The 19692-nt window shown below is 33.9% G+C and overlaps 1 protein-coding gene and 2 long non-coding RNA genes across 5 annotated transcripts in view; 1 reads left to right on the top strand and 2 right to left on the bottom strand.

Moving 5' to 3' along the window:
* LOC134238644 (uncharacterized) overlaps positions 1 to 19596 on the top strand; it is an 84803-nt gene extending 65207 nt beyond the window's left edge. The window contains exons 26-63 of the mRNA XM_062720766.1: positions 75 to 352; positions 1898 to 1955; positions 2065 to 2321; positions 2693 to 2771; positions 2889 to 3166; positions 3453 to 3510; positions 5624 to 5889; positions 6671 to 6731; positions 6857 to 7125; positions 7419 to 7488; positions 7583 to 7851; positions 8045 to 8120; positions 8218 to 8489; positions 9044 to 9113; positions 9216 to 9478; positions 9619 to 9679; positions 9974 to 10233; positions 10379 to 10442; positions 12047 to 12312; positions 12552 to 12609; positions 12715 to 12986; positions 13122 to 13185; positions 13306 to 13577; positions 13701 to 13770; positions 14140 to 14399; positions 14543 to 14594; positions 14780 to 15027; positions 15299 to 15359; positions 15481 to 15773; positions 16064 to 16124; positions 16217 to 16476; positions 16703 to 16993; positions 17243 to 17348; positions 17470 to 17708; positions 18450 to 18507; positions 18776 to 18929; positions 19138 to 19229; positions 19449 to 19596. Of these exons, the coding sequence (XP_062576750.1) occupies positions 75 to 352; positions 1898 to 1955; positions 2065 to 2321; positions 2693 to 2771; positions 2889 to 3166; positions 3453 to 3510; positions 5624 to 5889; positions 6671 to 6731; positions 6857 to 7125; positions 7419 to 7488; positions 7583 to 7851; positions 8045 to 8120; positions 8218 to 8489; positions 9044 to 9113; positions 9216 to 9478; positions 9619 to 9679; positions 9974 to 10233; positions 10379 to 10442; positions 12047 to 12312; positions 12552 to 12609; positions 12715 to 12986; positions 13122 to 13185; positions 13306 to 13577; positions 13701 to 13770; positions 14140 to 14399; positions 14543 to 14594; positions 14780 to 15027; positions 15299 to 15359; positions 15481 to 15773; positions 16064 to 16124; positions 16217 to 16476; positions 16703 to 16993; positions 17243 to 17348; positions 17470 to 17708; positions 18450 to 18507; positions 18776 to 18929; positions 19138 to 19229; positions 19449 to 19596 (6334 nt within the window). The remainder of the gene's footprint in view (positions 1 to 74; positions 353 to 1897; positions 1956 to 2064; positions 2322 to 2692; positions 2772 to 2888; positions 3167 to 3452; positions 3511 to 5623; positions 5890 to 6670; positions 6732 to 6856; positions 7126 to 7418; positions 7489 to 7582; positions 7852 to 8044; positions 8121 to 8217; positions 8490 to 9043; positions 9114 to 9215; positions 9479 to 9618; positions 9680 to 9973; positions 10234 to 10378; positions 10443 to 12046; positions 12313 to 12551; positions 12610 to 12714; positions 12987 to 13121; positions 13186 to 13305; positions 13578 to 13700; positions 13771 to 14139; positions 14400 to 14542; positions 14595 to 14779; positions 15028 to 15298; positions 15360 to 15480; positions 15774 to 16063; positions 16125 to 16216; positions 16477 to 16702; positions 16994 to 17242; positions 17349 to 17469; positions 17709 to 18449; positions 18508 to 18775; positions 18930 to 19137; positions 19230 to 19448) is intronic.
* The window catches only part of LOC134238638 (uncharacterized), a 182945-nt gene that overhangs the window by 96135 nt on the left and 67118 nt on the right, over positions 1 to 19692 (bottom strand). The window lies entirely within an intron of this gene.
* LOC134238655 (uncharacterized) lies at positions 4234 to 5532 on the bottom strand. Of its 2 annotated transcripts, none has more exons than XR_009986062.1 (2): positions 4755 to 5532; positions 4234 to 4341 (listed from the first exon to the last, which is right to left on the bottom strand). It is a non-coding gene; the product is annotated as an uncharacterized LOC134238655 (long non-coding RNA). The 2 variants fall into 2 exon arrangements; XR_009986061.1 differs by having other exon boundaries at positions 4759 to 5532.

Raw genomic sequence — 19692 nt, 5'->3', positions numbered from 1 at the left:
ATGTTTTTTTTAAAGTATTCTGTTATAAAGATTGTCTCTTTGATGTTTAAATCTGATTTCTTTCCAATATACAGGAAGTCATCTTGGGTTGTTTATTACCACATTGTAAAGAATGGAAAATATCAGAAGCCCTCATCATACTTTCCTATTAATTGGATTAACTTTAACAATAAATACCACTTCACTTCATCTGATGGACACAAACTAGATTTCACATGGTCCTGGTCCAGAAATCACACATATATCAGTTACAGCCAATCAGGAGGCCTGTTTCTCCAGACTTGGGTTCCTCCTTCACTTTATGGAAGATTTGGGGCATGGTTACAGGGGTATTACCAGAAGTATTTCAAAGGTTAGTAATTATACCCCCCGCAAACGAAGTTTGGGGGGTATATAGGAATCACCTTGTCCGTCTGTCTGTCCATCCGTCTGTCTAGCTGTCCGTCTGTCTGTCTGTCCATCTGTCTGTGCAAACGTGTCCGGTCCATATCTTTCTTACGGAGGGACATTAGAATCTACTACTCCACACAAAGATTGCCCATGACCTAAGGGTGTGTCATGACCTTGACCCAAGGTCATTTGGGGAAGTTTAAGGTCACTGGAAGAAAAAATTCATAATTCGTGTCCGGTCCATATCTTTCTAATGGATAAACTTGGTAGGTTTTCATTTCACACAAAGATTGCCCATGACCTAAGGGTGTGTCATGACCTTGACACAAGGTCATTCGGGGAAGTTCAAGGTCACTGGAATAAAAATTTCATAATTCGTGTCCTGTCTACATCTTTTTTATGGATAAACTTGGTAGGTTCTCATTTCATGCAAAGATTGCCCATGACCCAAGGGTGTGTCATGATCTTTACCCGAGGTCACTTGAGGAAGTTCAAGGTCACTGGAAGAAAAATTTCATAATTTGTGTCCGGTCCATATCTTTCTTATGGATAAACTTGGTAGGTTCTCATTTCACGCAAAGATTGCCCATGACCTAAGGGTGTGTCCTGACCATGACACAAGGTCATTTATGGAAGTTCAAGGTCACTGGAAGAAAATTTTCATAATTTGTGTCCGGTCCATATCTTTCTTATGGATAAATTTGGTAGGTTCTCAATTCACACAAATATTGCCCTTGACCCAAGGGTGTGTCATGACCTTGACCCAAGTTCATTTGGGGAAGTTCAAGGTCACTGGAAGAAAAAGTTTACAATTCAGGTCTGGTCTACATTTTTTTTATGGATAAACTTGGTAGGTTCTCATCCTACACAAGGATTGCCCTTGACCCAAGGGTTTGGCATGACCTTGACCCAAGGTCATTTGGGGAAGTTCAAGGTCACTGGAAGAAAAAGTTCATAATTCATGTCCGGGCCATATCTTTCTTATTGATAAAATTGGTAGGTTCTCATTTCACACAAAGATTGCCCATGACCCAAGGGTATGTCATGATCTTGACCCAAGGTCATTTAGGGAATTTCAAGGTCACTGGAAGAAAAATTTCATAATTCATGTGTTATACATATCTTTATTATGGAAAAACTTACTTCTGAAAAAAACCAGTGGGGGGTATTTTGTCCCGTTTGGACAGTTCTAGTTAAAAAGATTACTGTATACAGGGAAATTTTTGCCCCCGTTTTATTTTCGCCCTAGCCTCATTTTGGCGAATTTAAAATGGGGCAAATTCATATAATACAGAATAAGTACTTAAACAAAACTTTGACAGGGCAAATTTAAAACGGGGCAAAATTGTCTGCAAGTGTGAAAGGGCGAAAATAAAATGGGGCGAAAATAACCCTGTATACAGTATCAATATTTCCCTAATTAAATGATGTGAAAGTTTCTGTCGCATGAAAAATTGAAATATTAAATTTGTGATATTCAGCTAATAATGAAGTTGCTTTGTTTTAGGGTCTACAGTTTCTGTAGAGATGACAAATACAACAAGGGAGTACAAGAAAAAAGATGGGTAGGTTGTCTTACATTTCTTTTAAAAGCATGACTGTAGAACATTGTCCTAATGGTGGTTTGTTTTTGTCATGATAGCTAACAACAATTTTGTTTTTGTTTTCTTATAGATCATCAGCTTGGCATTTGCCTTTCATTCTGAAAGTCAATGATAGCATTGTTGTCCCACCTGCCATAGATTCCACAACTTTTAACACAACCTTTAATGCTACGACATCCTGGAATCAGAAGTTTGGTCTGGTACATACTGATGAAATTACTGACAAAAACAAGATTTTCTCTGTCCATTTCAACCACAAAGTGTCTGAGACAGCCAAGGACGACATTAAACAGGCCATTATTGCCACTTTTGTGCAGCAGCATCCAGGTAGGAATATATAGGTGGGGTAGAATTATTTTATAGATTAATAACGAAGGAGGATTAGAAACTAGAAATCAAACTTTCCTGTTCAAAATTATAGGTGATCATGCATCATCTATTTATTATCTGTCTGTCTGTGAACATTTTGATAAATTTAGTACCACAAATTTTAATCTTATATTTCATTGCCAGCAATAAATATTGGATACACAAGTAGAGAACATAAAGATGCATAATTTTATAGATGTAATACTCAAAAGGAAATGTTTAAACAAGTTTAAGTGCAATTATTTTTTCTGATGCTTTCATCAGTTCAAAACCATTAAATAGAGCTACAGTCTCTTCTGGTTTTAATTTGATTTTAATTTCACTTCTAGGTATTAACTCATCTTTAGTGAACTTGACTTTTGGAAATCAACAAGAAACATTTTCAAACAGCAAGAACACGACAACTGAGTATGTATAGGAGTTGTCTCTCTTGTCAGAGAGTCAATCCACCTTAAGCATGTCATTTTTACCTTAAATGTATTGATTTTGATTTGATTTTTTTAAATTATAAAATTGATTCATTAGAAAGTCGTCTTCCTGGGAGTTGAGTTACACCATTAAAGTTGGAGGATCTGAGGTAGATTCCAGGAGCACTGCCAGCTTAAATACTTCCCTGCTGACCTCTAACCTCAATGTCACAGGGCCAAATAGGGTCAAATACAGGGTCGTCAAAAATACAGAATCTACAGAGTTCATTATGGCCCAACGGGTGTCTTCTTTGTATGTCAGCTCTTTTGTGTCAGTGGAAGACATTAAAATGATGGAGGAAAAAATAGCACTGGCATGGAAAAAACAATACAACAGTAAGTTTGATGTACAATTCAAGTTTGCAGTGTAGATTAAAGTCTATATAACACCTTTTTAGTTCACCAAAGGTTCAAATGAGCTTTTCTGAGCAAAATTTACTATTGTCTGTTGTACATGTATTACCATCGTTGTTGAAAGCTTTTTACATAGTGTAGATTAAAATTTGTTCAAATCATGACCCCTGTTAGTAAGGTTTGGCAACCCTTGGTGATCAAAGTTTAACATAGGAATGAATAGAAAAGATCTGTATTATTTATAATTTTCATACGTTTACATTCAAAGGTTCTGAAGAAGTGAAGGTATCTTTTGTAAGACAGAAACAGTACATAGATAATAATGGGTAAGTTCATAGATAATAATGGGTAAGGAAATATGAAGAAATTCAAAAACTTTTAACTTGCTTGCCACACATATGGCTACGTTTTCAGTACAGTGTAGAATATCTGTGACAAATACTGGAGAATTTTTTTCTTGAAATATCAAATTAAATTTTGACATGGGATAAAATATATATTTACACTTGCTAACTGCATCATTAAAAAGATAACTTTTTAAGGAAAAATGCTTTTATTCATGAAAAATAATTGGGCTGTCCACATCACATGTTGGACGAACAGGACAGACAAAATCGGTTGTATCCTCCATCAATTTCAATATAAATTGCAAATCTACATTTCTTGTACTATATTCTAGGTAAGCAATTATGTTTAAACCTTTTCTCATATTTCAAAATCATTTAAACTCATTAAAATATGGAAAAAGTGACAAAGTGTTGGACAAACAGGGACAGACAAAAAGTCTATTTTTCAGCTCTAGATGTTCAAGGAAAAGTATTTTCAGCTTTGGAATTTGAAATATATGATGACCAAAGACAAAAAATGCAAAGAAAATTGGGAAAAATTGATAAATAACACAAGTATGAAACTTTGAAATGTCATTTTTTATGTTGGACAAACAGAAGACAGATGTTGGAAAAACCTGGACGGACACTGAGGATTTAGGGAATTTTAATCTCTTTTGTATTTTTTATCACACATAATAACTGAGAAAAAAACACACAAAATGATCTATCTCCATCTAAAAGATATTTATTCAGGTAATTATTGAAATAATCTATATATAGCTGCTATGAAGTTCCTCTCAAGATCTTCAACTGTCTCTTTGGTAAATACTGTTAAAAAAAAAGAAATTAAGATATTAAATCTATTTCATTTGAATTAATTAGAAGTAATCTGTAATTGACTTTCATTGATCGAGCTCATTAAAAAAAATTCACTCAAGTTTGCTGGACATTAAACATTAAGAATTCAATATAATTACCATATTAATAACATAGATATCTATAAAGTGTCTGTCCTTGTTACGTCCGAATGGAAATCATTGTGTCCAGATTGAAAAATCATTGCTTTACTTTATATTTTGATGAAATTATGAAGTTATTTCAATCTATAATAACAATTACGGTAATGTAGCATGATAATTCACAAGAATATGTGTGATGTTAATTAATTTTGGCATCTAAATTTCATAAAATATCACATTCGGACGAACATTCGGACGAACACACATTCGCCCGTAACTTACATACTTTAGTGAGACGGACAACTATTTTTCCTTGCCTCCGTCCATCTTGTAAACAGACTGGTTTGCGGTAAACACGTGATACACTCGTTTTCTTCCATCTCAAGACATGAATGTCGTAAAAGGGGCCCCAGAGAGGTCCGTTGATTGAAAAAATCGGTGTTTAAGTTTACAATTTTCGCCCGTAACATAGGACAGACAAAGGAGAAGATTTAATTGATTTAACATATTTCACAGAAAAACAATGTTATCTGGATAGAAATGAATTTTATCATGCAAGAAAGTGCATATCTACAGCTGAAAAGCGGCAAGAAGCTTTAAACACGCATGCAACATCTGTCAATTCAATCATTTTTGGCCAGTGTAAATTGGACAGACAAGAGTTCGTCCGACACGCAATTTTAATTTTAACTTTTATTAATTAAAGACAGTTTCCATGGCAACTAAAAAAACTGATTTTTATTGAAGAAACATCGCTAGTAAAATTAGCAAGAGAACTGTGTCTGTACAGTAAGATTTAATAGGCTCATACAACCGTTTAATATAAGACCCTATGCAATGTCACATTTTACCTTCCAAAAAAAGGGGAATAATGAAACTAAAAATTGAATAATTTTTTTTATGAGTGACTTTGACTTATGAAATTGTGTTAAATATATCTCTAACCTGTAAAATATATTATATTTGTGTCTCAGGTTTATCAATTTTTATAGAAAATTAGTAAAATATATTTTTTCATTAGCCATCCTAAATTTACACCTGACTGAAAACATAGCCACATACTAGTAAAATATTGTCATAAAAATAATAACTTTTAATATTTAAGTCTACAATAAGCTTGGTCATGATTGAAAACAATCTGAATTTTTTAGAAAAGTGGTCTGGAAGTGGGACTACACACTGACTTTAAACAGTTCCCACCTGGTGCGGGCCGAGGTCCCTCGTCTGGACTTCACACATTTACAGACAGCGGTGGGGAGCCTCATCTCTGTAACAGGAAGGAAGTATCAGCTGGTCAGGTCCACCAACAACTTCCTGGATTACCAAATGCACTTCCCTCTGTACCTGACGACAAAGATGGCAAGAGAAAAGGAACAAGATTTCAAAATAAGTTTGCAGAAGGCTTGGGCAAAGAGAGGTGAAGCATATAAATGTCTTATTGAGATAGATACCTGGTATTCTGTTCATGAACAGTATTTTTTAGCTCACTTCAATGAAGACATCAACATTTGCATCCTCTTTAATTTATAATGGGCAAGTCTATTTCCAAGTAACTATAATCCCTATCTGAACCAATCTATTTCCAAGTAACTATAATCCCTATCTGAACCAAACTTGCATGGATGATGCATTTAGGAATAGACACTTCCATACTTGCTTTGGATACTGGATTTGACCTACATTTGTTCCAAAGTAACTACATGCTCTATAATGCTTTTATGGATACAATTCAGATGCAGGATAAGACTATATTTTCGAATTGAGGCACTAGATTTAAGCTTTTGGAGGAGGTCATATCCAAGTAAATTCTAGGGGTTGACACTATCACACTTGCTTAGAATATGCTGGATTTGACCCACGTTTTCTGGATGTTTGAACAGATTAAATTTTTGAGGCAGCTCCATACCTTATCAGTTATAAGCTCCATTTAGTCAGTGTATTTCCAGATGAAATGAAAGTTTTAGGAACAGGTTAATTCCAAAGTAACAATAGTCTACTTTGACCAAACTTGCTTGAAAGATGCTTCTAGGGATAAACACTACCGAACATGCCTCAGATGTAGTGTATGTCTTACCCGGATGGTTTGAAATATTGTAATCTATGATTGTTGTTACCTATGCCTTTACAGGATGTGATTTTCTGTCTTTTTAGTTTTAACCTTTTCTACATTTTCCTAAGATTTGTAAAAACCATTTCAGGTCTTGGTGCAGTATCAGTTCACATTGTGAAACAAGAGGAACTTATTCACAAAACCACAGGGTACTTCTATATTCAAATTTCAATGCATTTTATTTACAATAATAAATAATCATTTAAAAAAAATTAGAATGTTCTTTCTTGGCATAAAATTTTTTTTTATTAGAAATTATTATTTTTTTTTTCAGTGCTTCAACTTGGAAGTTAGTGTACTTCCTGAAGCACAATGTTTCTGACACAGTGGTTGACTCTCGTGTGACGGACAACATCAATGCCTCCCACCTGTCACCTGTGGTGGGACCCCGAGGTGTGTACAGGTGCCACACAGACCTGGATACCACCAAGTACCTGTCTAGGAGCATGTCCACATCTATAGTTCTCAATACCAAGCTGGACATCAAGGGGAGGGCAAGACTGCAAAACACAATTGCTGGACTATTGCAGAACAATGTGACAGGTATGTTGTAGTGGTTGAATTTTCAATTGTGCTGTTAAATTAAAGTTGAACAGATGTGTCAATTAAGACAATTTTATTCTCATCTGAAGATAATATCTGAACTCTGCTTTTAAATCCAGTTAAACTTTAGTATTTTGAACATTAGTACATGTATCTTGAATACTATTGAAATCATGAAAGAATTTGTTTGAAGTCCTTACCATTTTTCTTTGTACTTGTATGTTTTCAACAGTTATAGATGTGTGTATCTGAAATTAATTTGTTTTCAGAATAGATATCTGATTAATTTGCAGAATCGGACCTCAAGAGCAGCATTTCAGTAGAGATTGCAGGACAAGAGGAATATTTTACAAAACAGAATGAGTAAGTTACCATCTAAACCAATCTACTTGAATTCATTCATATAGTTTTTATTAATAAAAGCTAATTATTCACAAACTATCTCTGTTTTACACAGGAGAGCTTGGAGGATCCTCTACTTTATAAGAGTAGGTGGTCAGTACGTACCAGCTTCATCCCTGGTCAGTATTGACCATCACCGTCTCTCAGTTCAGCTGGCCAACTTCACCACGGTCCGCGGCCAGAAGCTCAGGATCCTTAAGGAGAGTGACCTCCTACACAGCTACAGGAATGCCTTCTCCCTCTACTTCACTTCTAAAGTGGCAAGGACTCATTATCTCAGTATACAGGAGTCTATACTTACAACATTGAAAAAATCCAATGAAGGTGCTTGAGAATAACTCAAATACAATTATGGCAAATTGTAAAGCTTTAATTTTTTCTGCTTTCTATAGTTATGTTATAGCTAATACATATAGAGATATCACCTGTCAAAACACAACAGAGCACAATGACATAAATCAATTTTATAGGTTATTGGTTTCTCATGTACTTTTATGCATCTACTGTTTATTTCTAGAATATAAAAGTTGTAACTGTCTGGCTATAGATGAGATCACAGATCAACACCAAGAGGAAGTCCTGGATAGTAAAGGGTTTGTATTTTCCAGAAACTGCAAAATGGCGCTTCTTCGATAGCTTCTTCAAGTTTACAGGAATTCTCTTCTAAATATTTATCTTGCTTTTAAACAGGGTATCCTTTTGGAAGTTGAACTATTTTATAAGAAGTAATGGTACAGTGATAGAATCCATGACTCACAGGTCCCTGAAAGTACAGGAATTGTCTGAGGTTCTCATCAATGTCACCAATGTCAAAGGTCAACCATACACTGTCAAGGCCATCAAGGAAACTGTAACAAGGTCAAGGATGTTGTTTTCTTTCCACATGACAACAGAGATTGGATATGGTCATAAAGAAAAATTTCAGGCATCACTTAAAGCAGCTTGGATACGAATTCAACCAGGTATAGTTGATTATTCAGGGATTTTCTATTTGAAAAAAATACAAGACATTTAGAATAGGGATATCTACCATTAAGATTTCATGTTATGAGGGATTTTTCATGTTAACTTGTACAGTAAAACACACTAATAGTGGAGTAACTAGAGATGTGTATTTTGGTTATTGTTATATACATGAAAGTCAAGATTATAATTGAATACTGTAAGTCATTTTAATTCCATGGAGTTAAATTTCACAATTTCTCAAAGAATACTGATCGCGATTGTTTTAATTTCACGCTGCAAGAAATTAATTTAAGTTTCTTAAAAGCTTTTAAACATCTTTGAAAAGTAATGAAAGCATTCATGATAGCTTTAATTTCACAGAAAAATGATAAATCGCAAACATAGTGAAATTAAAACCATTGTGAATATTTGCCAATCTACAGTATATTTGAAAAACAAAAGGATTGGAAATTACATTTTCAGCTCTTAATATGCATTACATACAGCATTTGCAAAATAACTTTTCTATACAAAATGTTTTTTCATTCATGTACACATTATTTATTTGCAGAAACATTTAAGGACAAAGAAATATCAGTTAAAATCTTCAGGAACTCAAGATATGTGGATATTGCAAAGAGGTGAAAACACTCAAGTTATTTAAATAAAATATCATGTTACTCTTTGTGGCTGTCTGTTTTTTTTTCAAAGATACTTATAAGAAAAGGTAATGTATTTTATAGTACTGCAGTGTGGCAAGTGGATTACACTATAGAGAGAACAAACCTCCTAGTGGATCCCATGGAAGTCCCATCTCTGTCTGCGGCAGAACTCCAGAAGAATCTGACTTTTACAAACCCCAAGGGTGCCCAGTATCAGGTTGTTGGACGTCCAGCCAGTTTGGTGGACTATAGGATCCACTTTGCTCTGTTTGTTTCCTCAGAGGTGAAAACTACTGATATTTCCAGTTTTGGCATGGCATTGGAACAATATTGGACGTCAAGAGGTACCTTGACATTTCGTTGTGTGTGGCTTTAATTTGTATTGCAGTTTGATAAACATGTATATAACCCATACATTCTATACATAGAAGAAGAAGAAAGGAATTCCTAAATGTAACTGTCAATGCTTATTTTTAACTTGCAGGTTTTACAAATGCTACAGTCACTATTTCACTTCAGGAGAGATTCATTCAAAAGCCTTATGGGTTTGTATGCTATACATTTACATGTATAATAGCATTGAAAGACAATATTTTCTGACCTTTAATTAAAAGTTTCATGATAAGAAAATATATCAACGATTTTAGAAAGTAAATTTAAAAAATTAAAATTTTAAAATAATTACAGTATATTTTGCATATAATTTAAAGTATGATTTTTATTAACTGTGATGTTATATGAACTGATTGAGTCCTTACATGTTAAGAAAATGTACACCAAGTGTATGCCTTTTCCTTCCTCATTTTACTTTTACTTTAAATTGACATGTATATCAACAGGAAAATGCTTTGGAAATTGGTTGTTTTTGCAAAGAGTGGCACTGCATACATAGACTCCCGAACCTCAGAGGATGTGAATACAACTGAGCTGCAGACTGCTATATCATCCACACAATACGGGAAGTATCATTTACTGGACGTCCGATCAAACACCCTCAGGAGATACAGCTCTGGGTTCTCTGTCATTCTGTCCCACACTGTTTTGAGATCAGACTTGAGTCATGTGAAAGAAGTTCTCAAAATAACTTGGACTCAGACTGGTATGTATTCTTTAGATTTGTTTTTAAACTGCATGTAAATATCAGTATTTTGAAGATGGGATATCTTGAATACCTAATATATCAAAGTTGATGATTTCATTTGCACAAATTAAATACAGATGGCTAATCTTTTCACTTTTTTCAGATATGACCCTCAAGAATATATCTGTTGAAGTTCTTAGCCAAGAAAATTACATTAACTCTAAAATGTGAGTAGTTTACATTGATATCTTGAATCCTTTTACTAGTTAAAAAATATATTTATCGGTTTATTAGAATTTAGGTATTATAATGTGCAATGCAATGTATACAGTATAACACACACAGCAAAAAGCCAGAGACAGACTTTTGATTCATTAATGATTCTAAACATTATTAATGTTTATATCACATAGTTTTCAATACAGTTTAAAACCATGTAGAATGAAAATCAAATTGCTATAAATGTGAAATACATGTAATTATATCTTTTCAGTAACTGTTTAATATACTCACCGTCAGTAGAAACACAACACCTTAATTTTAGGGTGAAAATTATATACAGGTTATCACTATGTACCAAAAAAGTTAGGACATCTTTTACTTTGCCAAATCAGTTATTTAATGGTTGAATGAATTTCTTTCCATTACCGGAAGTTGCTTTTTAGCCCTCTTAACAGAATTCAAAATTTTCCATTTTTGATAATATTTTAACAATATTTTGGGTTTCCAAGCTAGGTTTTGAAACTGTAAATCATAAGTTTTGTACTAAAAGGCCGGGAAAAAATCCTTCTTTCTTCACCGGATGTGATGTCTATATTTCCTCAAAATGACTGATAGCAAGAAGGGGGGATGTTTTAAGAGTTATGTGTTACCTTCTAAAGTTTAATGATAACATTAAAAATGAATATATTTAGGTAAAAAGTAAATTTACAAAAAAATAATGCTCCATTTAAACATTAAATGTTATTTTTAGACCTTAGAAAGAAACAAATACCCAGTAAATCTTAAAACATCCCCCCTTCCGACCATTTAATGAAAACGTGCTAGTCCGCCAATTACAACAAATGCAGCCCGATTTCTACCATGCATTAAGTTTATTAATATCTTAATCTGAGCGAAATTAATATTCTTGGGCATTTTTAAATACATGATTTTCAGATATTGCAGTCGAATTTTCTCTAACCTGGTGTTTTGTAGCAACTCCTGGACTTCCGGTCAAGAAACTGTCAATTATGCTATTGAAACACATGAGTCTGATGAGTCGTTATTTAGTGTATTTTTGCATGTGGACTCTTCTTTTTCTTTATTTTGAGAATTTCAAGCATTAGCAATGAAAATCATTCATTTTTTTAAATATAGGCATCACATCCGGTAAAGAATATCTCGAATATTTTATGTCCCGGCCTTTGTATAAATGTAATTAAGAAACAGATAATCAATTTGATTAACAGCTACAAAACCTTGAAAACCCAAAATATTGTTTAAAATTTCATTAAAAATGTTAAAATTATATTTATTTATTAGAATTTAGGTAACTTAATGTGCAATGCAATGTAATTCATATCACACACTTATAAAAACTGATTTTAATGATTAAAAACATTATTTTTATTTTTATATAGTATCATAGTGATAATGTATATAATTTTCAGAATAAAACCAAGTTGCTTTCAATGTGAAATATATAAAATCATTACTTGTCATAATGAGTACTAGTATGATTATATATGGAGTACATGTATATTCATGTACCCATCTGACTTTTTGCCCATTATTTTGTACATCTTTATTTAAAGTTACCAATCCTATGTATGCTACCTTGTACTTACAGGGGACTTGTAAGTAAGATTTTATACTTCCTGTCTGTGGATGGGACTGAGGTTGACAGTGGAATGCTGGGTAATATTAACTTGACGGCCCTTACACAGCAGTTAGCATTCCTGTCAGCCACTCGTAACTACCAGCTAGTTCTGGAGAAGGACGTTTACAGATATGAATGGCTGTTCACCTTAGATCTGACAGAGCCTGTTCTTACACAGGATTACAGAACAATGGAGTATCAACTTGCAGCAGCATGGAGATATGATTATTCAACAAGTATGCTGTACCATCTTTTGGTTGTCATTTAATGTCAAATAATGATCATTTTAGCTTTAAAATTTATCAAAATCTCCAACTACAATATATGCTTCATATTAAAAAAGAAGACCCTTTGAAATACTTAAAATGCTGATCTAATACAACACTAAATCATATCTGTTGTATCATTTATAGAAATTGCTGACTTTACCTGTAATTGACTCAATTTATACTGTATGTACATGTATATTTTGTAGACTTCAAGAATGTTACCGTCAAAATTTTATCTCAGGAGAGTTTAGTCACTGATCAAGGGTAAGAAAAGAAACACAAGATTTCAAATATTTAAGCTAGCTTGTTCATGAGAAATTTTGACATGGTGCAGTGAGAAGTTTTATATTTTTTCTTGACATCCTTTAGAACTTTAGTGAGTCGAGTTCTGTATTCCTTAAATGGAGATTCCAAACTGCAGAAAGCCACACAGCGTAATCCTGTTTCACCATTAGCACTGAGTATCCAACTGACATTGGAAAAGTCAGGCACCCCCTATACATACTTCTCGAGACAATACAGTGGTTATAACACCCTGTTCCGATACTCGGACCTGCACAGACTCGAGTTAAATGGCAGGGTCATGAATTACACACTGCTGGAGAGTCAGCTCAAGGGAGCTTGGAATGCTACTGTTAATGGTGGGTAGAATAAAGTTTGGTTTATTTTGGATCATACTTAGATTTCTTCTTGTTAAGACATTTCTTATTCCAATCCTATTTTGTGATGCTTTACCAGACAAAGATAAGTTAATATGTTTTTTGTGTTATTTATAGTCGATGGTGAAAAAGTAGAGAAGGTGACAATTATAAACCAGGAAAAGATTTTACGAAGCAATGGGTGAGTAGCTAGATTATGAATTCATTATTGCAGCAGTACATGCAGTTTGGAATTTATCTTTGATTGACTATATTGAGTCAAATAATGAGCATTAATGTACACTTCTTTCTACATTTCCAGAGAACTGGCATTCAGATTGCTGTACCGTGTTCAGAGTAGAAATGTGGACTATTCCATCAACAGACAGTTGATCACTGGTCCCTCCCACGACACTTTGATCAAACATATAAAAGTGGAGGATCCAAATGGGGTGTCCAGGAAAGTCCTGAATATCACTAAGGGATTCCGTATGTCCCAGGTGTTCAGTGTTGTGCTCAACAGACAAGTCTTCATGGCTGATCAATCCAAGTTTGAGAAAAGTCTTCTGAAAACACTGAAGACAACTTGGACAGGTAAAAGATATGTGTTCTTGTTGACATATCTTTAACTGCAAGTCCATTGAATATGAGTCCCAGTACATGAATTTCTTACGATTTACTATACCCGGGGTAGTTTTTTTTATTTCTATGTTTTAGATATTGATGCTTCCTCAACTCTGACCTTCTCAGTGAAATCTAAGGAGAGAGTAGTGGACAAAAGCTCAGGGTCAGTTCACTGTCTTATAACATCATGCGGTATTGCAAATTTATAAAATTACCTTCTTCTGTCATATTTAATTAAGAGAGGAGGAAAGGATTTTGAGATAATTCTCCAAAGATTTTATTTTAAGATACTCCATACCTCCAAGTATCCTACCATACATTTTTGTGATCAATGAAATTAAATGCATGTTTTAACTTTCATGGCTTAAAACAAACTATTGATTGAAATACAATACAAATACACATGCATAATAAAACTTATTCATATGGAAGTCACCTGGTATTCGGATATTAAAGGATGTATACTAAATAACTGAACTTTTTAAAAGGGGAAGTAATTATTAAAAAATATGCTTTATTGTTTTATTTTCAGAAAAATGTTATGGCGATACACCTTCGTAGCTACAGTTAATGGTGTTTCTGTCGATGTATCACGTAAACTCAGAGTAAGCCACGCAAAATTGACATCCAATCTTAACTTCAGGTCACCGACGAAGCAGAAATATGTTGTCATAGACACTGACATTGGATCTTACAATGAAATGTTCTCATTACAAGTTGAAGGCATTCTAGATTTTAAACAAAAGCAAGCATTTTTTGAAGAATTAAAGAAGCATTGGTCAAAACACTCAGGTACATTACATATTTAAGAACTCTACTAAAGTTTCAAAAAATTAGAGAATTCTAGCACATCATACTTATCTTGTAGAGCTGCATGTGAAAAAAGAGCTGCAACTTTATTATAATTCAGCTTATTGCAAATGATTTTCTTTCAGTGCCTGCAACTTTGAATATGTTGTTGAGAGAGGAATTTCTGTCAGAACTAGGGTATGTTTCATATCTCTTTGTTTACAAATTAAAATTAGCACAGTATTTAAACTGCTCAGAATCAAGAAAGTAAATATGACCTTGTGAAAATGAAGGTTTTTATGACCAACTTGTTTTACATATTTACACTCGTCACTTGGAGAAATCAGAGAGTTTACTATTCTAGCTGTTAACTTTGTTTGCAGGGAACCAGTGACAAAGTTCAGCTACTTTGTCAGCATCACTGGACGTAATGAACTGGTGTATCCCTCTGTGACCAAACCTCCCCCATATGTTTCCATGACGACAGGACTCGGACTGAGACTGTACACAAGGAAGACGTCCCTGAGATACTCCGACTGCTTCCGACTCTATGTTACTCTCCCTCAGTGGAGTCTGAACAGGTCCAGCATAGAAACGGCCTTGACCCAAACCTGGCAACAACATTCTCAAGGTTACTCTCAAGGAAATTTATATAAATGATATTAATTTATATATTATGAATACTATTTAATTATCATACAATATATATACATATATGTAAATAGTTTTTTAAAATTTCAAATTTTAAAATTAAAAGTTTAAAATTACGATTATGGCATGGTTGTTCTTAAATGTATTTTTCATCTAACAGTTCATGAGGGAGGGAAAATGTTGATTTTTTGTCTGAATCAGGATCTGAATTTGATAGGGATTTTTGAAATGGTATTTTAATTTTGTTATAGCAACCAAAAATATTACAGTCAATCTGATAAATGGCATGGACTCTTTTGTTGGCAATTTCGGGTAAGTTGCAGTCTTTTGAATACTGATTTAAATGCCAGAATATGTGGGTAATATTATGTGCAGCCAATTCATAGAAATAAACTGGAACAAGTGATTGGGCTGATTATCTGTATCGTTTCAGACTTCAGGTATCTGCCTTCCTATACACAATTTCCTACCAGTCTTCTGGCCAAACCAGAGTTATCACCCCTGACATCACAGTCTCTCCCGATAGCCAGAAAGTCCAGACAGCTCTCTCTTCCCAGAATTCCAGGCTGACCGTGTATCGCTCCATTCCTTACAGAACACGATCCTTGTTTTATATGTCAGTGGTTCACCTCCAGAACGTTTCCATGACATTCAAGAATATTGAGAATTTAGGAAGCGTAATCAATGGAACTTTACAGAATAAAGATACATGGAGAGACAACTCAGGTTAGATTACAGATATTCTAAATGATGTTGCATACATACATTGTATAAGACAAAATATATTATATTGATATATTGATAAGTATCAAACAATTCATTATAACATTCCATTGTTGTGTATCTTGACACTTTTGTGTCAGTGCCTATTAAATAAGTTTATGTTACACACTCAACTCTTCAGTTCATTTTCTTTTTGATCTCTATTTATAGATACATGTATTTGTGAAAAAGATTTTAATATGTGCATGTTTGCTTGAATGGTTCATGTGGTTAATTATTAAGTATTTTAACAGTGGGAGAACACTTGAACACACAGATTGTCTCCACTAAAGAATACAGGACTTTGGATGGAAGGTAATAATTTTAAAATAGGTGGATGTGAATTAATTAAATTGAAAGTTATGTTCAAGCAGCAAAGTATAGAAATTTGATTTTTTTTTTTTCAGATTTATGGTCACAAGGGTATTCTTCTACATCCAGACAAGCAACAAAATGGTTGATCCATGGGAAGGAAAATTACAGTCTGCCAAGTTTCAAGAAATTCTGATGAAACTTCTGCAAAATGATTCTTCTTTAAAGGATCATTTCTCTTTGAATAATCAGACTGAGAACCAAGTGTACACCATATTTGTACAAGGTCATCATAAAGAATTCTCAGACATACGTATGGCTGTCCAAAACAGCTGGAAAAGGAGAATTACATCAGGTAAATTTTTTGTTTTAAAACCTCAATAAAAAGCATTTATTGATTTTAATGATCCAAGGTCAATTTGCATTCTCATGACGAATCTTTGATTTGAAACAATTTACAAACAGCAGCCTTCGAATCATAACAGAAAATTATATTTTCATACATGTGTACTAACCTTATACTCAAGTTTTTGGGTGCATCCATGAGTTTAACATTTTGTTTTTATTTATTGATTTTATAGGGTCAGTAACAGTTAATACACATAGTGCACACAGATATGTTAGTGACGATTGGAATCAAGTCACAAAATTGTCATACACTGTCAAAATCAATGGCTCCAGCCCAGAATCACTGAAGGTGTCACCGCCATCATTTACTGAAATTGAGACAGAACTCAAGAAAATGAACAAAGCGCAGTGTCCATGTTATGCTAAGAAGGCTAGGAAAGAGTACCTGCTGGGGTCGCAGACTTCCATAAAAGTCACTCAAGTTCAGACTGCCCTCAAATCTGTATGGACAAGCAAGAATCCAGGTAAATTCATTTCTTATTAGAACTAGTCTTTGTCTTTCAGAGAAATTTTAGATTTTATTTTCCTTCAGTGCTAAATTAAAAAAAAAAAAAGTCTAAAGAATTAAATCAGACACTGATTCCATGATTATCTTAATTGTTTAAGACTCAGAGAATATTTCATATTAATTACATGTATTTAATATTATTGCAGTAGTCTTGAGTTGTTGACACTTTATATTCAAGCTAAGTAAGATGCATTCAAAAATTTAGGTATAGATGGTCAGAAGTTCACAGTGAAAATAAGGAGTTTAACAAGCAGAAAGAAGAGAGACACAGAGAGTGCTACGATTAAAACAAAACTTGTTGGCAATGATAAGTAAGAGCCATTTACTTTGTAGTTACTGAAAGACTTCAATCAATGAATAAAATAAATAACTGATTATAATTTGATGTATCTAATGCTTATGAACCTGACAAAATATCCACAATTTTTACAGCAAGGAGATTACACCTGTTCAATACACAGTGGCTCTGGAGGGTCATGAACCTGACTCATCCTTTGTGGACACACCCTCAAGTCATGACCTCACCCGACCTCTGACCCAGGCAGGTGCTGCCCCCTGTGGATGTTCCCCAAAACTTGCGGGCACCCTACAGCTCAAAGGAAAAACAGACCAGAGTGAAAAACAAAAGATATCTGATGCCATTAAAGATGCTTTTGCTAAAGAAAACCAAGGTGATTAGTTTCAATCCAAATATTGATAGAATCCATTAATTGCTACATTGTAACTCTGAATGATTATCAATGCATAGTTTAAAGTTTCAGTCTACTGATGTCATGTTCAGTATCTCTGAGTGAACATCTACATGTACATTTATGCCCTGTTCACACGGAGAGTTTAATTCACAGTAAATTAATGCAAAGTAAACTAATGCGAATCAAACTAATACGAAATAAACTGCATTCACATGACAGCTAATGTGAAGTAAACTAATGCAAATTAAAATTTTACTTCTTCAGTCAGGCATCAGTAAGGCAATTATGACGTCATTTACAAATCACATCACCTTATGCAGATGAAGATCCATTTGACATTATGGCAAAGTGTCTGTACACACATTTTAGTGATTAACACATTTTCTTTAGTTTTTCACTCAAAAATAGCACAAGCACCTATAGCTGACCAACAACATGTGACATTTGACTTAATTTTGCCATTACGCATGTGTCAGAATTTGATTTGAATTAGCTTCGCTTAGCGTTCACACAAAGCTCTTGCGAAGTAATTTAATGCACAGTAAATTTCTTCGAATTAAACTAATTTGCATTAAGTTCTTCAAGTGAACGTGATTCAAATTTAATTCGCAGTAACTTATGTTTAATTTGAAATAAAGTCTCCATGTGAACAGGGCATTAGATGTGTGAAAAAATTTATTTGACAGTACTTTAATGTAGTTGTTTCTTTTTTTTTAATAGGTGTAATGAAGAACCATATCAAGACAGATGTTAAAATAAATAACACCAAAAGCAATGGGTATGTATCAACCAGTTTTTGTGGTAAGGACATGGGGTTATTGTAATCCCACTGTCTCTCTCTATCCCCTATTCATCTCCATTGTATCTTTCTTTATCCCTTATGGTTACCCTCTTTAAACCCATAATTCATCAATTGTTCAACATCCCCCCTTCCCCTCCCCATCCTTTTTGAGTAAGTATATTACAGGTCCCAATATTTTCCAACAGAAAATTTGGGATTCATTCAAAGAATTGTAAATGCACATGATTCTTCACATACATTACAGGGATGATATAACTGTTGTGGATTACACGGTCCAGCGAACTGATGATGAGCCTGTGGAGAACCTAAAGTCACCCAAGCGTGTCGACGTGGAGAGAAGTCTGAACACAGCAGGGAAAAGTCTGTACTCTAGGGCCCCAGTACCCCCACCAGAAGAGGTAAATCTAGTAAATACAAATAAATGTACAGCCGTCTCCACTTGAAATTATACTGTAAAAATAAAAGGATTAGATACACACTGTTGCTGTATACTATAGATCATTTTCAGGATCAGGGTTTGAATTACAAAGAATTAAAAATGGACAAAAAAAAGTGATTGACATGGGAGAAAAATATTTTATAAAAATTCTGTTTATAAAATTGCAGGATGACAAGAAATTGGCCATTTACATAGCTGTTGGTGTGTTGGCCTTTATCATAATAGTCCTGATAGTTTGTTACATTGTGTATATCAGAAGGTAAGAATTACTACTGAACATTTTGAGCAAAATAAAATCAATTTACTTCCCTGACATGCCATATCCTTTTCATCTGTCTGTTTTTACATTGTGCATTTGCCAAGTTAATGTATAAGTATGTTGTTTTGTCTATTTCAAACTAAATTTAAATTGTAATTGAATTTAATTATTAAAGAAAAGATGGAGGATACCCTTTTGATTTTCTGTTCAACATTGCAGGCGAAGCAAGAAAGGAAACCTGCTGAAGAGGGAACAGGAAGTGAAGGAGAAGAATGCATTTGATACGGAACATTTCAGTGAACCAGCAGCATCTCAGGCATATCAGAACCCGAATTATGAACCAAAACAGGATCTCAGAAATGTCTGATCATCATTTAATGACAAGTTATTTGTGTCAAAGCCAAAAATTAGTTCCTTTAAATGGTATCATTTGACTCTTTTTTCATGGAACCATTCAGACATT

Source organism: Saccostrea cucullata, unplaced genomic scaffold (assembly GCF_032062105.1).
Source record: "Saccostrea cucullata isolate Sc308-1 unplaced genomic scaffold, CSIRO_AGI_Scuc_v1 ctg196, whole genome shotgun sequence".
Taxonomy (NCBI): domain Eukaryota; kingdom Metazoa; phylum Mollusca; class Bivalvia; order Ostreida; family Ostreidae; genus Saccostrea; species Saccostrea cuccullata.
This window is presented reverse-complemented; position numbering and strand designations above follow the sequence as displayed.